The sequence below is a fragment of the Phocoena phocoena genome, chromosome 13 (assembly GCF_963924675.1).
Source record: "Phocoena phocoena chromosome 13, mPhoPho1.1, whole genome shotgun sequence".
Classification (NCBI taxonomy): domain Eukaryota; kingdom Metazoa; phylum Chordata; class Mammalia; order Artiodactyla; family Phocoenidae; genus Phocoena; species Phocoena phocoena.
In genome coordinates, this window is record NC_089231.1 from 13,680,882 (window position 1) to 13,699,300 (window position 18,419).

Here is an 18,419-nt window from a genome sequence, read left to right on the forward strand (position 1 = left end):
TAATTATCTGTCGGCCTCTCTCATACTGTAAGGTTTGTAACTGAAGGGATGACCATATGTTTGGTTACCATTATACTCCTCGTTAAGACTGCCTGACATATAGTTAAGAGCTAAAAAAAATTAATTGAAGAAATTTAACAGTCATCTTTCTCCAGAGAGTGGCTTTGGTGTATCAAAGGAGATATATGGAAGTACTCCTAAACAGTAAGAACTATTACGAATGCCACTGTTATTGAATATCATTTTTATAACTGTATCTTAACCATATTTAATTAAATGCACTTTGAGGATTGGGCTGTGTCTAGTTCAACCCCCATAATACCTAAAAATACACACACACACACTTAAGCAGGTACACAGAAAGTTGTGGCACATGAGTGGAAAGATTTGCTTGGGAAAAAAAAAAATCAAATACTTCTCACTAATAATGAGTACCTTTAAGTCTAAAACAAATTAGTCATGCTTTCCTACTACATCCCAACACTTGGTATAATATTCCTCCATTTAATAGGAGGAGGAGGAAGCATGGCTTTGTGGCTCAGAATGCACCATAGGGTAATTTGTGAGGATTAACTAAGTTAGTACACGTAAAGCGTGTAGAACTGTGCCTGACATATAAAAAAGAACTCAGTAAATGTTCCTTTCTTAACATTTTTCACATTAAAATGTAAAATAATTTTAAACACATTTTGCCTCCTCTACTAGAAAACATAATCATGACGGGCAAGGGACCATGCTTTTGTCATCTGAGTTCAATCACTGCAATCCAATAAAAACTAAATGAATTAAGAGAATATTAATGATACAATATTAGTAATGGAAGCAGACACAGGAAAAAGGCCTAAGATTAACAGCTAATCCCCTCTTTAGTACAGGCAACTATTCAGTACCAAAACCTTCTACTGAGTCTGATAATGACTGTAGAATACAGAAAAGGTAAAAAGCACTGGGTAAAATACAGCACATAAAACATACATATTACTTATGGGTTTAAGTACTTGGCTAAGATAGGACCTATCTCATTTATGGTCTATTCCTTGTTAATACAATTTAACTTAGTAATTACTTGTGATTTTTTTTTTTTTTTTTTTTTTGGTGACATGTACTTTGCTATGTGTTAAGTTCATGCCAAACATAAAAATTCATACATCTGATCTGCAAAATAAGAACTGAAACTCTTCTATTTTGACAATGTTCTAAATAGCTGAAAGATGCATTTCAAAACACAGGATGCATACTAACCTATTGGGTTTATCAAAATGGACTGTGCTTTTATTTGATGGGGAAGAAGATGGCATTCCTTCTCTTTCTCTCCTGGGGAAAGAACGTGGGAAATTCTCTTTAGGAATAGTGGAATCAATTTCATCTGATTTTGAAAGATGGATATCCTTGTTCTCTCCCATGTCTGAACTATTTATAACTGAATCCTGTCCACTGTCTTCAGAGTCCTTGTGGGGAGACTGATCCAAAGAAGGCTGAACAGAGTCACAAACTACAGGGCTGGCAAAGTGTTCATTTTTGAGGAAGTCCATTTCACTGTAGAAAGGAAGAGAAATTATCAGAGAATAACTGTATTTTTTAAAACTTTGGCAATAGCATAAACCTCATAATGGGTTTAACGGTTTAAAAGTATAACATATTAATAGAAAGTGGTTTGGCAACTGATTAATCTCTTCTGCACCATATACACTGATGCTTCATATACCTGGAAGTGCAGCTACAAACACTTATAAAGCATAAAAATGGTTTTATAAACTATGCTTTGGATTAGCACTTAACATTCTTCATTTGCAAAATGGGAAAAATTCTACAGAATTAAGAATTAAATGAAATAATGAATGGGAAATATGTACAACACTAATGTGAAAAGCTATTTTATTACTACTGATACAACTTGGAGAAAATAAAAAATATCTTATTTCTTGGTTCCAAGACATATGCAATTACATGATTATTACGGGGACAACTTTTTTGGGAAAAAGGACACTTTAAGTATATAAGCAACTATAAGACTTTTTTCCAGAAGTATTAGGATATGAAAAATTATGTCTTACAACTGAAATGTTATTTTATATATTTATATAATCTGTCAATTTCTTTAAAAACTTTAAGAGGTTTTTTAGAAATAATGATTAAGTACTAACCTTTCAAGTCTTCTGATTTGTTCCATCAAAGACCATTTCTCACTATTTAATAAACTAATTTTATCTTCTAATTTCTTTACTAGCAAGGAGTTCTAAAATCAAAATGGGAGAAAAACAGAAACTCAAGATCTCATAGTATGCTTTTATGCAGTTTAAACACTTTTTGTGGACTGGATTACTTAGGTAATACCTCTCACCTCTACAGCAGCAGGAGTTTCAAGGGTTGGAGGAAGATTGCATAAAATTGGTGTCAGAGCCTCTAATTCATCTTCTTCTACACCACTGGCCACATCCACAAGATCTTTCCCAGTCACTTGATGATTTCCAAAATCTCGGTAGAGTTGCAATAAGTCTGGAGGTTTCGGAATGTTTAATCCTACATCATCCCATAGTTCAAAATCCTAAAAGATAAAAAAAAAATAATATAAAAAAAATCTATGTGGCAGTTTTATCTTGCATTTTTGAAATTTATCTTTTTTTAAACATCTTTATTAGAGTATAATCGCTTTAAAATGGTGTGTCAGTTTCTGCTTTATAACAAAGTGAATCAGTTATACCTATACATATGTCCCCATATCTCTTCCCTCTTGTGTCTCCCTCACTCCCACCCTCCCTATCCCACCCCTCTAGGTGGTCACAAAGCACCGAGCTGATCTCCCTGTGATATGCGGCTGCTTCACACTAGCAATCTATTTTACACTTGGTAGTGTATATATGTCCATGCCACTCTCTGTCCCAGCTTACCCGACCCCCTCCGCGGATCCTCAAGTCCATGCTCTAGTAGGTCTGCGTCTTTATTCCTGCCTTGTCCCCGGATTCTTCATGACAATTTTTTTTTTTTTAAGATTCCATATATATGTGTTAGCATACGGTATTTGTTTTTCTCTTTCTGACTTACCTCACTCTGTACGACAGACTCTAGGTCCATCCACCTCACTACAACTAACTCAATTTTGTTTCTTCTTATGGCTGAATAATATTCCACTGTATATATGTGCCACATTTTCTTTATCAATTCATCTGTTGATGGACACTTAGGTTGCCTCCATGTCCTGGCTACTGTAAATAGAGCTGCAATGAACACTGTGGTACATGACTCTTTTTGAATTATGGTTTTCTCAGGGTATATGCCCAGTAGTGGCATTGCTGGGTTGTATGGTAGTTCTATTTTTAGTTTCTTAAGGAACCTCCATACGGTTCTCCATAGTGGCTGTAGCAATTTACATTCCCACCAACAGTGCAAGAGGGTGCCCTTTTCTCCACACCCTCTCCAGCATTTATTGTTTGTAGATTTTTTGATGATGGCCATTCTGACTGCTGTGAGATGATATCTCATTGTAGTTTTGATTTGCATTTCTCTAATGATTAATAATGTTGAGCATTCTTTCATGTGTTTGTTGGCAATCTGTATATCTCCTTTGGAGAAATGTCTATTTAGGTCTTCTGCACATTTTTGGATTGGGTTGTTTTTTTAATATTGAGCTCCATGAGCTGTTTATATTATTTGGAAATTAATCCTTTGTCCATTGATCCGTTTGCAAATATTTTCTCCCATTCTAAGGGTTGTCTTTTCGTCTTGTTTGTAGTTTCCTTTGCTGTGCAAAAGCTTTGAAGTTTCCTTAGTTCCCCTTTGTTTCTTTTTGTTTTTATTTCCATTACTCTAGGAGATGGATCAAAAAAGATCTTGCTGTGATTTATATCAAAGACTGTTCTTCCTATGTTTTCCTCTAAGAGTTTTGTAGTGTCCAGCCTTAGGTTAAGGTCTCTAACCCATTTTCAATTTATTTTTGTGTATGGTGTTAGGGAATGTTCTAATTTCATTCTTTTACACGTAGCTGTCCAGGTTTCCCACCACCACTAATTGAAGAGACTATCTTTTCTCCATTGTATACCCTTGCCTCCTTTGTCATAGATTAGTTGACCATAGATGTGTGAGTTTATCTCTGGGCTTTCTATCCTGTTCCATTGATCTATATTTCTGTTTTTGTGGCAGTACCATATTGTCTTGATTACTGGAGCTTTGTAGTATAGTGTGAAGTCAGAGAGCCTGATTCCTCCCGCTCCGTATTCTTCCCTAAAGACCGCTTTGGCTATTCGGGGTCTTTTGTGTCTCCAAACAAATTTTAAGATTTTTTGTTCTAGTTCCGTAAAAAATGCCATTGGTAATTTGATAGGGATTCCATTGAATTTGTAGATTGCTTTGGGTAGTATAGTCATTTTCACAATATTGATTCTTCCAATCCAAGAAGATGGTATATCTCTCCATCTGGGTGTATCACCTTTCATTTCTTTCATCAGTGTCTTATAATTTTCTGCATACAGATCTTCTGTCTCCTTAGGTAGGTTTATTCCTAGATATTTTATTCTTTTTGTTGCAATGGTAAAATGGGAGTGTTTTCTTAATTTCACTTTCACATTTTTCATCATTAGTGTATAGGAATGCAAGAGATTTCTGTGCATTAGTTTTGTATCCTGCTACTTTACCAAATTCATTGATTAGCTCTAGTAGTTTTCTGGTAGCATCTTTAGGATTCTCTATGTATAGTATCATATCATCTGCAAACAGTGACAGCTTTACTTCTTCTTTTCCAATTTGGATTCCATTTATTTCTTTTTCTTCTCTGATTGCTGTGGCTAAAAGTTCCAAAACTATGTTGAATAATAGTGGTGAGAGTGGGCAACCTTGTCTTGTTCCTGATCTTAATGGAAAGGGTTTCAATTTTTCACCATTGAGGATGATGTTGGCTGTGTATTTGTCATATGTGGCCTTTATTATGTTGAAGTAAGTTCTCTCTATGCCTACTTTCTGGAGGGTTTTTATCATACATGGGTGTTGAATTTTATCGAAAGCTTTCTCTGCATCTATTGAGATGATCATATGGTTTTTCTCCTTCAATTTGTTAATATGGCGTATCACACTGATTAATTTGCGTATACTGAAGAATCCTTGCATTCCTGGGATAAACCCCACTTGATCACGGTGTATGATCCTTTTAATGTGCTGCTGGATTCTGTTTGCTAGTATTTTGTTGAGGATTTTTGCATCTATATTCATCAGTGATATTGGCCTGTAGTTTTCTTTCTTTGAGACATCTTCGTGTGGTTTCGGTATCACGGTGATGGTGACCTCGTAGAATGAGTTTGGGAGTGTACCTCCCTCTGCTCTATTTTGGAAGAGTTTGAGAAGAATAGGTGTTAGCTCTTCTCTAAATGTTTGATAGAATTCGCCTGTGAAGCCATCTGGTTCCGGGCTTTTGTTTGTTGGAAGATTTTTAATCACAGTTTCAATTTCAGTGCTTCTGATTGGTCTGTTCATATTTTCTATTTCTCCTGGTTCAGTCTCAGCACATTGTGCATTTCTAAGAATTTGTCCTTTTCTTCCAGGTTGTCCATTTGATTGACATATAGTTGCTTGTAGTAATCTCTCATGATCCTTTGTGTTTCTGCAGTCAGTTGTTCCTTCTCCTTTTTTATTTCTAATTCTATTGATTTGAGCCTTCTCCCTTTTTTTTCTTGATGAGTCTGGCTAATGGCTTATGAATTTTGTTTATCTTCTCAAAGAACCAGCTTTTAGTTTTATTGATCTTTCCTATGGCTTCCTTCATTTCTTTTTCATTTATTTCTGATCTGATCTTTATGATTTCTTTCCTTCTGATAACTTTGTGTGTTTTTTGTTCTTCTTTGTCTAAGTGCTTTAGGTGTAAGGTAAGGTTGTTTACTTGAGTTGTTTCTTGTTTCTGGAGGTACGATTGTATTGCTATAAACTTCCCTCTTAAAACTGCTTTTGCTGCATCCCAAAGGTTTTGGGTCACTGTGTTTTCATTGTCATTTGTTTCTAGGTATTTTTTGATTTCCTCTATAATTTCTTCAGTGATCTCTTGGTTATTAAGTAGTGTATTGTTTAGTCTCCATGTGTTTGCATTTTTACAGATTTTTTCCTGTAATTGATACCTAGTCTCATAGCGTTGTGGTCGGAAAAGATACTTGATACGATTTCGATTTCCTTAAATTTACCAGGGCTTGATTTGTGACCCAAGATATGATCCTGGAGAATGTTCCATGAGCACATAAAAAGAATGTGTATTCTGTTGCTTTTGGATGGAATGTCCTATAAATATCAATTAAGTCCATCTTGTTTAATGTATCATTTAAAGCTTGTATTTCCTTATTTATTTTCATTTTGGATGATCTGTCCATTGGTGAAAGTGGGGTGTTAAAGTCCCCTACTATGATTGTGTTACAGTCGATTTCCCCTTTTACGGCTGTTAGTATTTGCCTTATGAATTGCGCTGCTCCTGTGCTGGGTGCATAAATATTTACAGTTGTTATATCTTCTTCTTGGATTGATCCCTTGATCATTATGTACTGTCCTTCTTTGTCTCTTGTAATAGTCTTTGTTTTAAAGTTTATTTTGTCTGGTATGAGAATTGCTTCTCCAGCTTTCTTTTGATTTCCATTAGCATGGAATATCTTTCCCCATCCCCTCACTTTCAGTCTGTATGTGTCCCTAGGTCTGAAGTGGGTCTCTTGTAGACAGCATATATATGGATCTTGTTTTTTATGCATTCAGCCAGTCCATGTCTTTTGGCTGGAGCATTTAAACCATTCATATGTAAGGTATTCATTGGTATGTATGTTCCCATTACCATTTTCGTAATTGTTTTGGGTTTGTTATTGTAGGTCTCTTCCTTTTCTTGTGTCTCCTGCCTAGAGAAGTTCCTTTAGTATTTGTTGTAAATCTGGTTTGGTGGTGCTGAATTCTCTTAGCGTATGCTTGTCTGTAAAGCTTTTAATTTCTCCGTCAAACCTGAATGAGATCCTTGCTGGGTAGAGTAATGTTGGTTGTAGGTTTTTCTCCTTCATCACTTTAAATATGTCCTGCCACTCCCTTCTGGCTTGCAGAGTTTCTGCTGAAAGATCAGCTGTTAACCTTATGGGGATTCCCTTGTGTGTTATTTTTGCCTTGCTGCTTTTAATATTTTACCTTTATATTTAATTTTAAATTTTTTTTTTTTTTTTTTTTTTGCGGCATGCAGGCCTCTCACTGCTGTGACCTCTCCCATTGCAGAGCACAGGCTCCAGATGCACAGGCTCAGCGGCCATGGCTCATGGGCCCAGCCCCTCCGCGGCATGAGGGATCCTCCCAGACCGGGGCACGAACCCATGTCCCCTGCATCGGCAGGCGGACTCTCAACCACTGCGCCACCAGAGAAGCCCTGATAGTTTGATTAATATTTGTCTTGGCATGGTTCTCCTTGGGTTTATCCTGTATGGGACTCTCTGTGCTTCCTGGACTTGACTATTTCCTTTCCCATATTAGGGAAGTTTTCAACCATAATCTCTTCAAATATTTTCTCAGTCCCTTTCTTTCTCTCTTCTTCTTCTGGGACCCCTAAAATTTGAATGTTGGTGTGTTTAATGTTGTCCCAGAGGTCTCTGACACTGTCCTCAATTTTTTTCATTCTTTTTTCTTTATTCTGCTCTGCAGTACTTATTTCCACTATTTCATCTTCCAGGTCACTTATCTGTTCTTCTGCTTCATTTATTTTGCTATTGATCCCTTCTAGAGAACTTTTAATTTCATTTATTGTGTTGTTCATCACTGTTTGTTTGCTCTTTAGTTCTTCTAGGTCCTTGTTAAACGTTTCTTGTATTTTCTCCATTCTATTTCCGAGACTTTGGATCATCTTTACTATCATTATTCTGAATTCTTTTTCAGGTAGACTGCCTATTTCCTCTTCATTTGTTAGGTCTGGTGGGTTTTGCCTTGCTCCTTCATCTGCTGTTTGTTTCTCTGTCTTCTCATTTGGCTTCACTTACTGTGTTTGGGGTCTCCTTTTCACAGGCTGCAGGTTCGTAGTTTCTGTTGTTTCTGGTGTCTGTCCCCAGTGGCTAAGGTTGGTTCAGTGGGTTGTGTAGGCTTCCTGGTGGAGGGGACTAGTGCCTGTGTTCTGGTGGGTCAGCCTGGATCTTGTCTTTCTGGTGGGCAGGTCCACGTCTGGTGGTGTGTTTTGGGCTGTCTGTGGCCTTATTATAATTTTAGGCAGCCTCTCTGCTAATGGATGGGTTTGTGTTCCTGTGTTGCTAGTTGTTTGGCACAGGGTGTACAGCACTGTAGCTTGCTGGTCGTTGAGTGAAGTGGCGTTAAGATGGAGATCTCTGTGAGATCTCTGAGCTGGGAGGTCTCTTGTAGACCAGTGTCCTGACTTTGGCTGTCCCACCTCCGACGCACAGCCCTGATGCCTGGCTGGAGCACCAAGAGCCTGTCATCCACACAGCTCAGAATAAACGGGAGAAAAAAAAGAAAGAAAGAAAGAAGATAAAATAAAGTAAAGTGAAATAAAATAAAGTTATTATAATAAAAAATAATTATTAAGGAAAAATTTTTGAAAAGTAATAAAACAACAAAAAAACGGACAAACAGAACGCTAGGACAAATGGTAAAAGCAAAGCTATACAGACAAAATCACACAGAAGCATCCATATACACATTCACAAAAAGAGAAAAAGGGAAAAAAAAAAATGTATCATTGCCCCCAAAGTCAACCTCCTTAATTTGGGATGATTTGTTGTCTATTCAGGCATTCCACAGATGCAGGGTACATCAAGTTGACTGTGGAGATTTAATCTGCTGCTCCTGAGGCTGCTGGGAGAAATTTTCCTTTCTCTTCTTTTTTCACACAGCTCCCAGGGTTCAGATTTGGATTTGGACCCGCCTCTGTGTGTAGGTTGCCTGAGAGCATCTGTTCTTCGCTCAGACAGGATGGCATTAAAGGAGCAGCTGATTCGGGGGCTCTGGCTCACTCAGGCCGGGGGGAGGGAGGGGTACGAATGTGGGGCGAGCCTGCAGTGGCAGCGGACGATGTGATATTGCAGCAGTCTGAGGTGCGCCACGTGTTCTCCCGGGGAAGTTGTCCCTGGATCACGGGACCCTGGCAGTGGTGGGCTGCACAGGTTCCCGGGAGGGGAGGTATGGATAGTGACGTGTGGTTGCACACAGGCTCCTTGGTGGTGGCACCAGCAGCCTTAGCATCCCATTCCTGTCTCTGGGGTCCGCGCTGATAGCCGCGTCTCACGCCCGTCTCTGGAGCTCCTTTAAGTGGTGCTCTTAATCCCCTCTCCTCGTGCACCAGGAAACAAGAGGCAAGAAAAAGTCTCTTGTCTCTTCGGCAGTTCCAGACTTTTTCCCGAACTCCCTCCTGGCTAGCTGTGGCGCACAATCCCCCTCAGACTGTGTTCACGCAGCCAACCCCAGTCCTCTCCCTGGGATCCAACTGAAGCCTGAGCCTCAGCTCCCAGCCCCCGCCCGCCCCAGCAGGTGAGCAGACAAGCCTCTCGGGCTGGTGAGTGCTGGTTGGCACCGATCCTCTGTGCGGGAATCTCCCTGCTTTGCCCTCCGCACCCCAGTTGTTGTGCTCTCCTCCGTGGCTCCTGAAGCTTCCCCCCCTCCGCCACCCGCAGTCTCTGCCTGTGAAGGGCCTTCCTAGTGTGTGGAAACTTTTCCTCCTTCACAGCTCCCTCCCACTGGTGCAGGTCCCTTCCCTATTCTTTTGTCTCTTTTTTCTTTTGCCCTACCCTGGTACGTGGGGAGTTTCTTGCCTTTTGGGAAGTCTGAGGTCTTGTGCCAGCATTCAGTAGGTGTTCTGTAGGGGTTGTTCCACATGTAGATGTATTTCTGATGTATTTGTGGGGAGGAAGGTGGTCTCTATGTCTTACTCTTCCGCCATCTTGAAGCTCCTCCCCTGAAATTTATCTTTTCCTTATTGCTAATATCCTTCTTTTTTTTTTGGCTGCGTCAGGCCTTAGTGCGGCATGTGGGATCTTCCATTGTGGCACATGGGCTCTTCATTTTGGTGCTTGGGCTTCTCTCTAGTTGTGGTGTGCAGTTTTTTTCTCTCTCTGGTTGTGGCATGCAGGCTCCAGAGTGCATGGGCTCTGTAGTTTGTGGCATGTGGGCTCAGTAGTTGTGGTACATGGGCTTAGTTGCCCCGTGGCATGTGGGATCTTAGTTCCCTGAGCAGGGATCAAACCCACGTCCCCTGCACTGGAAGGAGGATTCTTTACCACTGGACCACTGGGGAAGTCCCCTTATTGCTAATATCTTGAAAATTCAACATAATCATAATTTTGTTGTAATGTCAAAGTGTATGTTCCAATTGAGAAAACACCCTGGGAGAAAACATCCTGGTTCTAGAGTGTGAGAGGCACCACCGTCTCGTACTTGGAAAATAGGGGAAACAGCATCCTCAGTTAAGAGACAAGTGTTATTTAAAGCAAAAAGGATATTCTGAGAGAAGCTGAAAATACACAGAACGCTTATTTACAAAAAAAAAAAAAAATTTCACATAGCACAACAGAAAGAAAGGATAGAAAGTAAAAAATCATAAAAGAAAGAACTGGTAGGAGGGAAGCAAAGAACAGTAAGACAATGATTGCATGCAGATAAAAATATGAGAAAACTATCAATAAATATTTACAGAGTTTTACTATACTTGCAGATACAGAGATGAACAAGAGATTCTTTTAGCCTCAAGGAACTTATAGTCTAGTCAGGGAGACAAGAGATAATTGCAGGTAACGATAAGTGCCACTAAGAGGGTAAAATCGGGGTATATGATCAAAAATAAAACAGGGCAAAAAGTTTTACACTTTGTCTAGAGACTAAACATGAGGGGAGTGAGGGCTCTATATAGCTCTGCTTTTAGGTCATTTGAAATTAGCACTAAATGTTGTTTAATGGTTAAAGAACAGGTTATTGATGAGCACTTCCACTGCCTTTCATAAAAAACAGCTTTACTGAGGTATATAATTAATACACAGTAAACTGCATGATTTAAATCCACGAGCTAATTTAAAATGTACAATTTGATAAGTTTTGACATCTGTGTGTACCCACAATCAACAAGATGAACTTGTTCACTCCCAAAAGTTTTCTTGGCCCCTTTGTAATCCTTCCCTCTTATTCCTCACATGTGCCCTGTTCCTAGGCAAATACTGACCTGTTTTCTGTCACTGTATAATAGTTTACATTTCTTAGAATTTTTTATAAATTCATACAGCAAGTACTATATTTGTCTGGTTTTTTTCACCCAAATTAATGATTAAGGATTTTCAGACTGATCTGTGTTGTTGTATCTGTCAGCAGTTTGTTCCTTTTTGTTGCTGTGTAGTATTCTACTATAAGGATATATTAAAATGTTTTATTCAACCGCCTGCTCTTGTATATTTGGGTTGTTACCCTGATTTTAGCTACCATAAATAAAGCTGCTGTGAACATTGTAAAGGAGTCTTTGTATGAACATATGCTTTCATTTCTCTTGGATTTTAATATCCATGAATGGAATGACCAGGTCATATAGTTGGTGAAGGTTTTAACTTTTTAAAGAAACTGCCAAAAAGTGTTCCAAAGCGACTGTACCAGTTTGCATTCTCACTAGCAAAAATGAGATTTCTAGTTACTCCACATCTTTGCCAAGACTTGGTACAGTCTCAGACATTCTATTAAGTGTTATGGTATTCTCATTGTGACTTAATTTGCATTTACCTAATGACTAAAGATGCTGAGCACCTTTTTCATGTGCTTATTTGCTATCCATATATGTTCTCTGTTGAAGTATCTGTTTAAATTTTTTTGTCCATGCTTTTAAAAATTGGGCTGTTTTCTTATTATTCAGTTTAGAGAGTTCTTTAAATATTCTGGATAAAGTCCTTTATCATATATGTTACTTGCAAATATTTCACCCAATCTATGGCTTACCTTTTCATTTGCTTAGAGTGGCTCTCAAAGAGCAGACGTTATTGATTTTGATGAGAACAATTTTGCTGAAGAATACCATACTTTTGGTGTCATATATAAGAAATCTTGGCCCACCTTCCAAGGTTGCAATGAATTTTTTCCATGTTTTCTTCTAGGAGCCTTATGGTTTTAGAAGTTAAAGCTATGATCCATTTGAATTAATTTTTGTAGATGGTGTGAGGTATGGTTTGAAATTCATTTTTGGAGGTCTACAGATATCAAAATGTTCCAGTACTAATTATAAAAATGACTGTCCTTTCTGAATGAAATTTACTTTGCATTCTGTCAGACATCAAAAGATCATCTATGCATAAATTAATCTCTTGACTCTCTATTATGTTCTATTGATCTATTTGTCTACCTTTATGCCAATAAGATACTGTCTAAACTACAATATCTTGAAGTCAGGTAGCTGAAGTCCCCCAATTTTGTTCTTCTTTATTAAAGTTGTTTTGGCTATACTATGTTATATGTTATTAATATATATGTTATATGTTATTAATATATAATAAGTAAAATTTATAGTGATATAACCTTGCTCATTCCAGATTTTGATAATTTGCTTCTTCTCTCTTTTTCCTAATCAGTCAGGCTAGAGGTTTTCCAATTTCATTAACCTCAAAAACTCAGTTTTTTATTTTATTAGCTTTTCTCTATTGTTTTCTGTTGCCTATATCATTGATTTACATTCTCATTTTTAATATTTCCTTTCTTCTGCTTACTTTGGGCTTTGCTTAGTTTTCTTTTTCTAGTTTCTTAAAGTAGAAGCTGATTTTCATCAATTTGAAATCTTCCTTCTTTTATATTATAAACATTTTGGTGTCATAAACTTTCCTGTAGCTTTAGCTACATCCTGCAAATTTTGATGGTTTTGTTTTCATCTTCATTCAGCTCAAAATACTTCATAATTTCCCTTTTGATTTCTTCTTTAACTTATGTGTCATTTGGAAATATTTAAAATCCTCTTAAATACTGACTTGCTTTATCACCTACATCTATTTAATAGATATAATATGATCTATTTTGATAAGTGACCCATACGTATTTGAAAACATGTATTCAGCTATTGAAAGATGAAGTTTTATAAATTCTACTTATGTAAAGTTAGTTGATAGCATAGCACAAGTGTTCTATATCCTAAATGATTTTCTATTACCTTATTCTATCAATTATTGAGAGAGCCAGCTTGAAATCTCCAGTAATTTCTGCCTTTTAATTGGAAGGATAGATCATTTATATTTAAATTTAAAGATGAACTTTAAACTTAAATTTAAAGATGAACTTTATATTTAAAGTGAGTATTGATATGGCTGGGTTTTAAATCTGCCATCTTGCTATTGTTTTCTGTGTGTGCCATCTATTCTTTGTTCCCTTTTTCTTCTTTTTCTGCCTTCTTTTTGGCCTCTCAATGTTTCTCATATATTCAACATATTTCTTATTCATTGTTTAGTTGATCATTAACCTAAGTTTGTGATAAAACATGATTAACCTGAAATATAATCACAGTATATTATAACATTATTTATATTAGGTAAATATTAGTTTAATGTCTTTTATATAGTTGAGTAAAACTACCACTTAATAAAGAATAACTATATATTTTATTAAATTTAGTTTTTGCCAAATACATTACAATAACTGAGGGAGTAACTGTACTGCTATCTTCCTTAGAGAACTTCTATTTTTGCTACTTTTATTTTTGCTAAATGATCCATGGGATAGTTTATGGACCAATGGGATATACCTGATTTAAAATGATAGCCTCCTGATTTCTATACAATACACTCCTTGGTATTTACTTTACGAAGGTACAAGATTCGAACTGACCTATTCGCACTAAGAAGTCAAAATATTCCAGAGTTACGAGATAACACTAAACAAAGCATCATTTCTTTTCCTATAAGATTTTATCAGTAAAATAATGAGGTTCTAAGATTGGCTCCTATTCAGAGACACAACTTATATTCTCTTATTCAAAATATTCTCTCTTAAATGCTGTCATCTATCATCTTAATTATTATAGTGTTACTGAAGAGGTTTTAGTTAAACTGAATTTATAAGTACACATTAATCTGTACTACTAAGTAAATGTTTTAAAGTTAAAAAAAAAAGCACATTTTATAAATACATGGAAATATGAGTAGATTACATAGTTATAAGGGGAGTTGTAAAAAGCTCCCTGGAAAGAATGAGAAGTCTTTAGAAACAGGAAATCTATAAGCCAACAGAATACTAGACTGGGAAGCCTTATGGAATTTTACAATATGTATAACTTTTCGAAAAACTAAAGAAACTAGATTAAAGAGAAAATAAGTATATTATAAATTAAAAAGGAAACAAATCGTCCCTTATTAAAAAAAAAAGAAAACCGAAAAGAAACTGTACCTGATCATCATTTTCATCTGAAAAGGTTATTGATGTCAGCTTGTAGTTATTCTTCAATAAAAATTCATTGACTAAGAAGTTTAGAGCTCTCTTTTCAAGAGGTTTGATTGGCTCCTAGAGATAAATAAAAGACATACAATACTGTAAGTCTTCTTCCTTCAATACTTGTGCTACCATTTCATATGGAAGATACTTTTAGATCTATCATTCACCCACCTGAATTTCAGGACTTGATTTGTAATTTTTTCGTTCCTGTAAAGGAACTTCGTGTTCTGGTGGAAGAAAATATGAATAATATTTTACTATTTTACATTAGAAAATATCTCAGCTACTTCTACATTGTCAAAGTAGAAAAAGTCTCAAAAAAGTTTATGTACACCACCTGCAGCCTTTGTCAGGTTGGCTCGGAGGGCCTGAATGGTCTCCTTGGCTTTCCGTAGTTCAAACTCCAGGACTGGACAGGGATTTGGAATAAACACACACAGGCATCCAACCAAGAAAAGGGAAACAAAAATAAAAAAATAAAAAGCAAGGATGGGTATGAAAAAAAAATACAATTTGTATTGAAAACAGAAAGCATGCAATCTTTATGAAACTTGTGAACGCATGCAGCAGAGTTGATTTGCAAGCAAACTGGTGAATGTTTTCCATAGTTTTAGAATACAGGGGACTACTGATCAAATGTTCCAGCTGTCTGACAAGGAATAGCTCTATTTAAAAGTAAAATCTATGGCATACTCTCCTTTAGGTAAATAAAAATCTTAGTAATTTAGGTGGTTGTGTTTCACTCAGTCTAGGTAAGAAATGTAATGGAATGTTTTCAGGTGACATAATTTTAGGGGAAAAGACAAAAATTAGATGAAGTCCTAGCAAATACACTTAAAGAAAATCTTAGGATTAAAAAAAACGTATTTTAAAATGCATTATCTAGAATAATGTTATAAATCAACATACAGAAACATTAGTGAATATAGTCCTTCATTAAGATGTTGAAAGAACAGGGTTTAAATATTTAACAAATGTGGGATGCCTATCAATTTTTCTACAAACAAGTATGTCTTGTATAAACAAGCACAGATATGTTAAACACATATCTAAAAAAAAGTTCTGAGGGGGTTATTTTAGGTTTCATTTAAAGCCAAAGGATAGAAATAGTTTGTCTTTTAATTTACAATTAAGATCATTCTAAAGCAAATGACTGAGTACAATTCTACAAGTGTGGTAATCTAAGGATACTGAGTAAATTTAAGTAGAATTTCAAAGTTTCTGACAACTCTTCAAATAGATATTTGTTCATAGTAAGAGGTACTAATGAAACTTAAAGATTTCTCCTATTACCACAGAGTCTGATTATAAGATAAACATGAATACTGAGGAGACATTTTAATGAGCTCTTTAAAATGTTTCATCATGAGCAAGATTTAACTATATGTGTCTTTGCTGGGAATTTTCTTTAAAATATATAAATACTGCTCTGAAGAAAAAGCAAGCTTAGATGTGGGGAAAAAAGCCATTTGTGTGAAGTAAAGCTCTGAGAAAATTAAGTGATTTTTGTCACAACTGGATATTTAAAAAAATTATAATTTAAATAGTTCTGCATAAAAATTAGCAAATTTAACACTTTAAAGATGCATTTTTTCCTCATTGACTAATAAACAGAATAAAGAAGATGGCAAATGAAATGCTATCAGAGACAACAAGGCTATAAAAATATATGGAAAAAATAGAATTCACTCAGTTTGCATATTTTCATTAAAAACTTAAGATGTAACTGAATCACATCTGGTACATTAAAGCCAATTATTTTGATGCACAGAATTTCCCTGCAGCAACACGGAAGCACAACTAAAAATCAGATGACATGTATGTGACTATTTCTTTTTTGTTAGTCAGCAATGCTGATCTGCAAATATTTCTGTGCAACAAAGTTAAAACATTTCCTAAAACTTAACACTTCTGGAAACTCTTAGAGTTTGTGTTTAAAGTCAGACTGCACACATTCAATGTGTTAGGTAAGTACAGAATAGGTTTACTTTTCTTTTTATTTCAAAACTTTAGGTAATTTATTTTGATTTAAAAGCACTTAACTATACCACAAGCAAAATGAGTATACATATTATGCTTCCAGAATCACTTACAATTTACTAACATATTACAGAACAATTGCAGATCAGAAATGCCCTGCACCAGAATGAAAGAAATATGAAAAAAATAAATTAAAAAAAAACTGGTTAAAACACAAACTGTGAAAAAAACTCAGATTCAACTGGTGAAAGTTTAGGTGACCAAGAGCAAAACACTAAATGATCAAGGCACAGAAAGCCAGAAACACCCATGTCAGACGGCAAGAATTTATATTTTTATGCACATCTACACATACATTGCCAAATGTCATTAAAAGGTACCAATGCTCTGGAAAGATAGTGCTTATCAAAATGAATTCACTCTGCTGCATGTTTCTTAATATACAATATAGACTTTAAAAGACAAAGGCATATCTTTGAAGCCATAGCACATCTCTATAAAGGCACAGTATGATCAAGTATTTGCAGTTATGTGAGAAAGTTTCACAAGAAAGGTCTGAACAGCTATATTTACACATATATAAATTTGTCACTTCTTCATTAAAAAAATATTGGATTAAATCTCAAAATTTATTATCCTGTAAAGAGATACATTGTACCAAGCAACCTCCAAGTATTTTTCAAATATTATAATTCTTCATAAAAATGTTTGAAGAAGTACATGTTTTTAAAAAACACTGTAGGAACCAACTACCAGCCTGCTCACTCCACTATTCCAACCCTCCACTAGCCCAACCCTGCTGAATGCAATTTTATTGGAACTAAAGTAATCGCAGACATAGGTATATTCTAATACTGCATATTACAATCTTACCAAAATATTTAATGACTAAGTCAGTATAAGCAATTCTAGATTAGTTGAGATAGTTATTTCCTAAATAGGGTTGGATAATACTGGCATTATATCAGGGGTACTTGATAGCTTCAAGATCAGGTGCTCGTGACTTGGGATATATACAATTGACCATGTCGAGACACCAAAGGTGCAGTGTTAAATTTCAAAGCAGAAAGAAATATTGATTCTTTGTTGCCCCAACTAAATATATTACTAATATTATCTTGAAATATTTGTTAGTCTTAGTTCTTTTGGCACAAAACTCAAAATAATACATATTTTAGATCTTTCCTATAATACTGATCAGAATATTATAGTGGTAATAAAATACCTCTTCCCCATCCTTAATACTTATTTTATTATCCCAGGAAAGGTTCTAGGAAAAGAGGAAAATTCTCATAAGAATATGAATTAGAATAAAAATATATTCCTAAAATAATACAAAAATCCCCAGGCAGTACCATCACCACTCCTTCTGGGTTTAGAAAATGCTCCCTGCCTATTACAGACCTAAGAAAGGTAGAGGACTATTACAAATGACCTAGCAAATAGTCAGAAATAAATGAACGGAAGCAAGATGCAATCTCCGTGGTTTGTACACATTTAGTTTTCTATATTCTTCTGAGGGGGAAAAAATTCCTCCTCCTTAAACTTTAAAAGAAGAAAATTCTTCCCATTATTGTTCCTCCTGCTCAGGTTCTCTTACAGACTCCTCTATCATTCATCTCAAAGTTGGTGTTTCCCAGAGTGTCCTCCCTGGTCCTTTTCTTACTCTATATACTGGGATGATAAACATTTCACTCTTACAGTTTTACTCTCACCAGTACTCTTAAGATTCAGAAATCTTTAAACTTTTTCCCCAAGATAAACAGGGCTACCTGTTTATCAACTGGACATGCCCACTTGAATGTCTCATAAACTTTGAATTTGATCCTATCTAAATGAACTTCATCATCTTCCTCTCAAATCTGTCTTCCCTCCTCCTGCAGTATATCTTCATTAAGGGCACCACTATCTACCCAGATGCCCAAATAAGAAACCTGGAGATTACTCTTCACTTACCTCTTGCCCTTACTCCCACATTAATTCAATGTCAAGCCATAATGATTCCAGCCCTTGAATCCTAAATAACCATTCATCTCAATTGTCTCTGCAAATGTCCTAGTTCAGACCTT

General features: G+C 35.9%; 1 protein-coding gene across 5 annotated transcripts in view; it reads right to left on the reverse strand.

Annotated features, from left to right (window-relative positions):
- Positions 1 to 18,419, reverse strand: part of RELCH (RAB11 binding and LisH domain, coiled-coil and HEAT repeat containing) — a 118,723-nt gene that overhangs the window by 77,492 nt on the left and 22,812 nt on the right. For 4 of the 5 annotated variants that reach the window (XM_065889660.1, XM_065889659.1, XM_065889658.1 and 1 more), the window contains exons 3-8: positions 14,708 to 14,779; positions 14,542 to 14,597; positions 14,326 to 14,439; positions 2,342 to 2,545; positions 2,145 to 2,236; positions 1,243 to 1,536 (exon numbers count right to left, since the gene is read on the reverse strand). In XM_065889660.1, coding sequence (XP_065745732.1) covers positions 1,243 to 1,536; positions 2,145 to 2,236; positions 2,342 to 2,545; positions 14,326 to 14,439; positions 14,542 to 14,597; positions 14,708 to 14,779 — 832 coding nt within the window. The remainder of the gene's footprint in view (positions 1 to 1,242; positions 1,537 to 2,144; positions 2,237 to 2,341; positions 2,546 to 14,325; positions 14,440 to 14,541; positions 14,598 to 14,707; positions 14,780 to 18,419) is intronic. The other variant, XM_065889661.1, reaches the window with a different exon arrangement.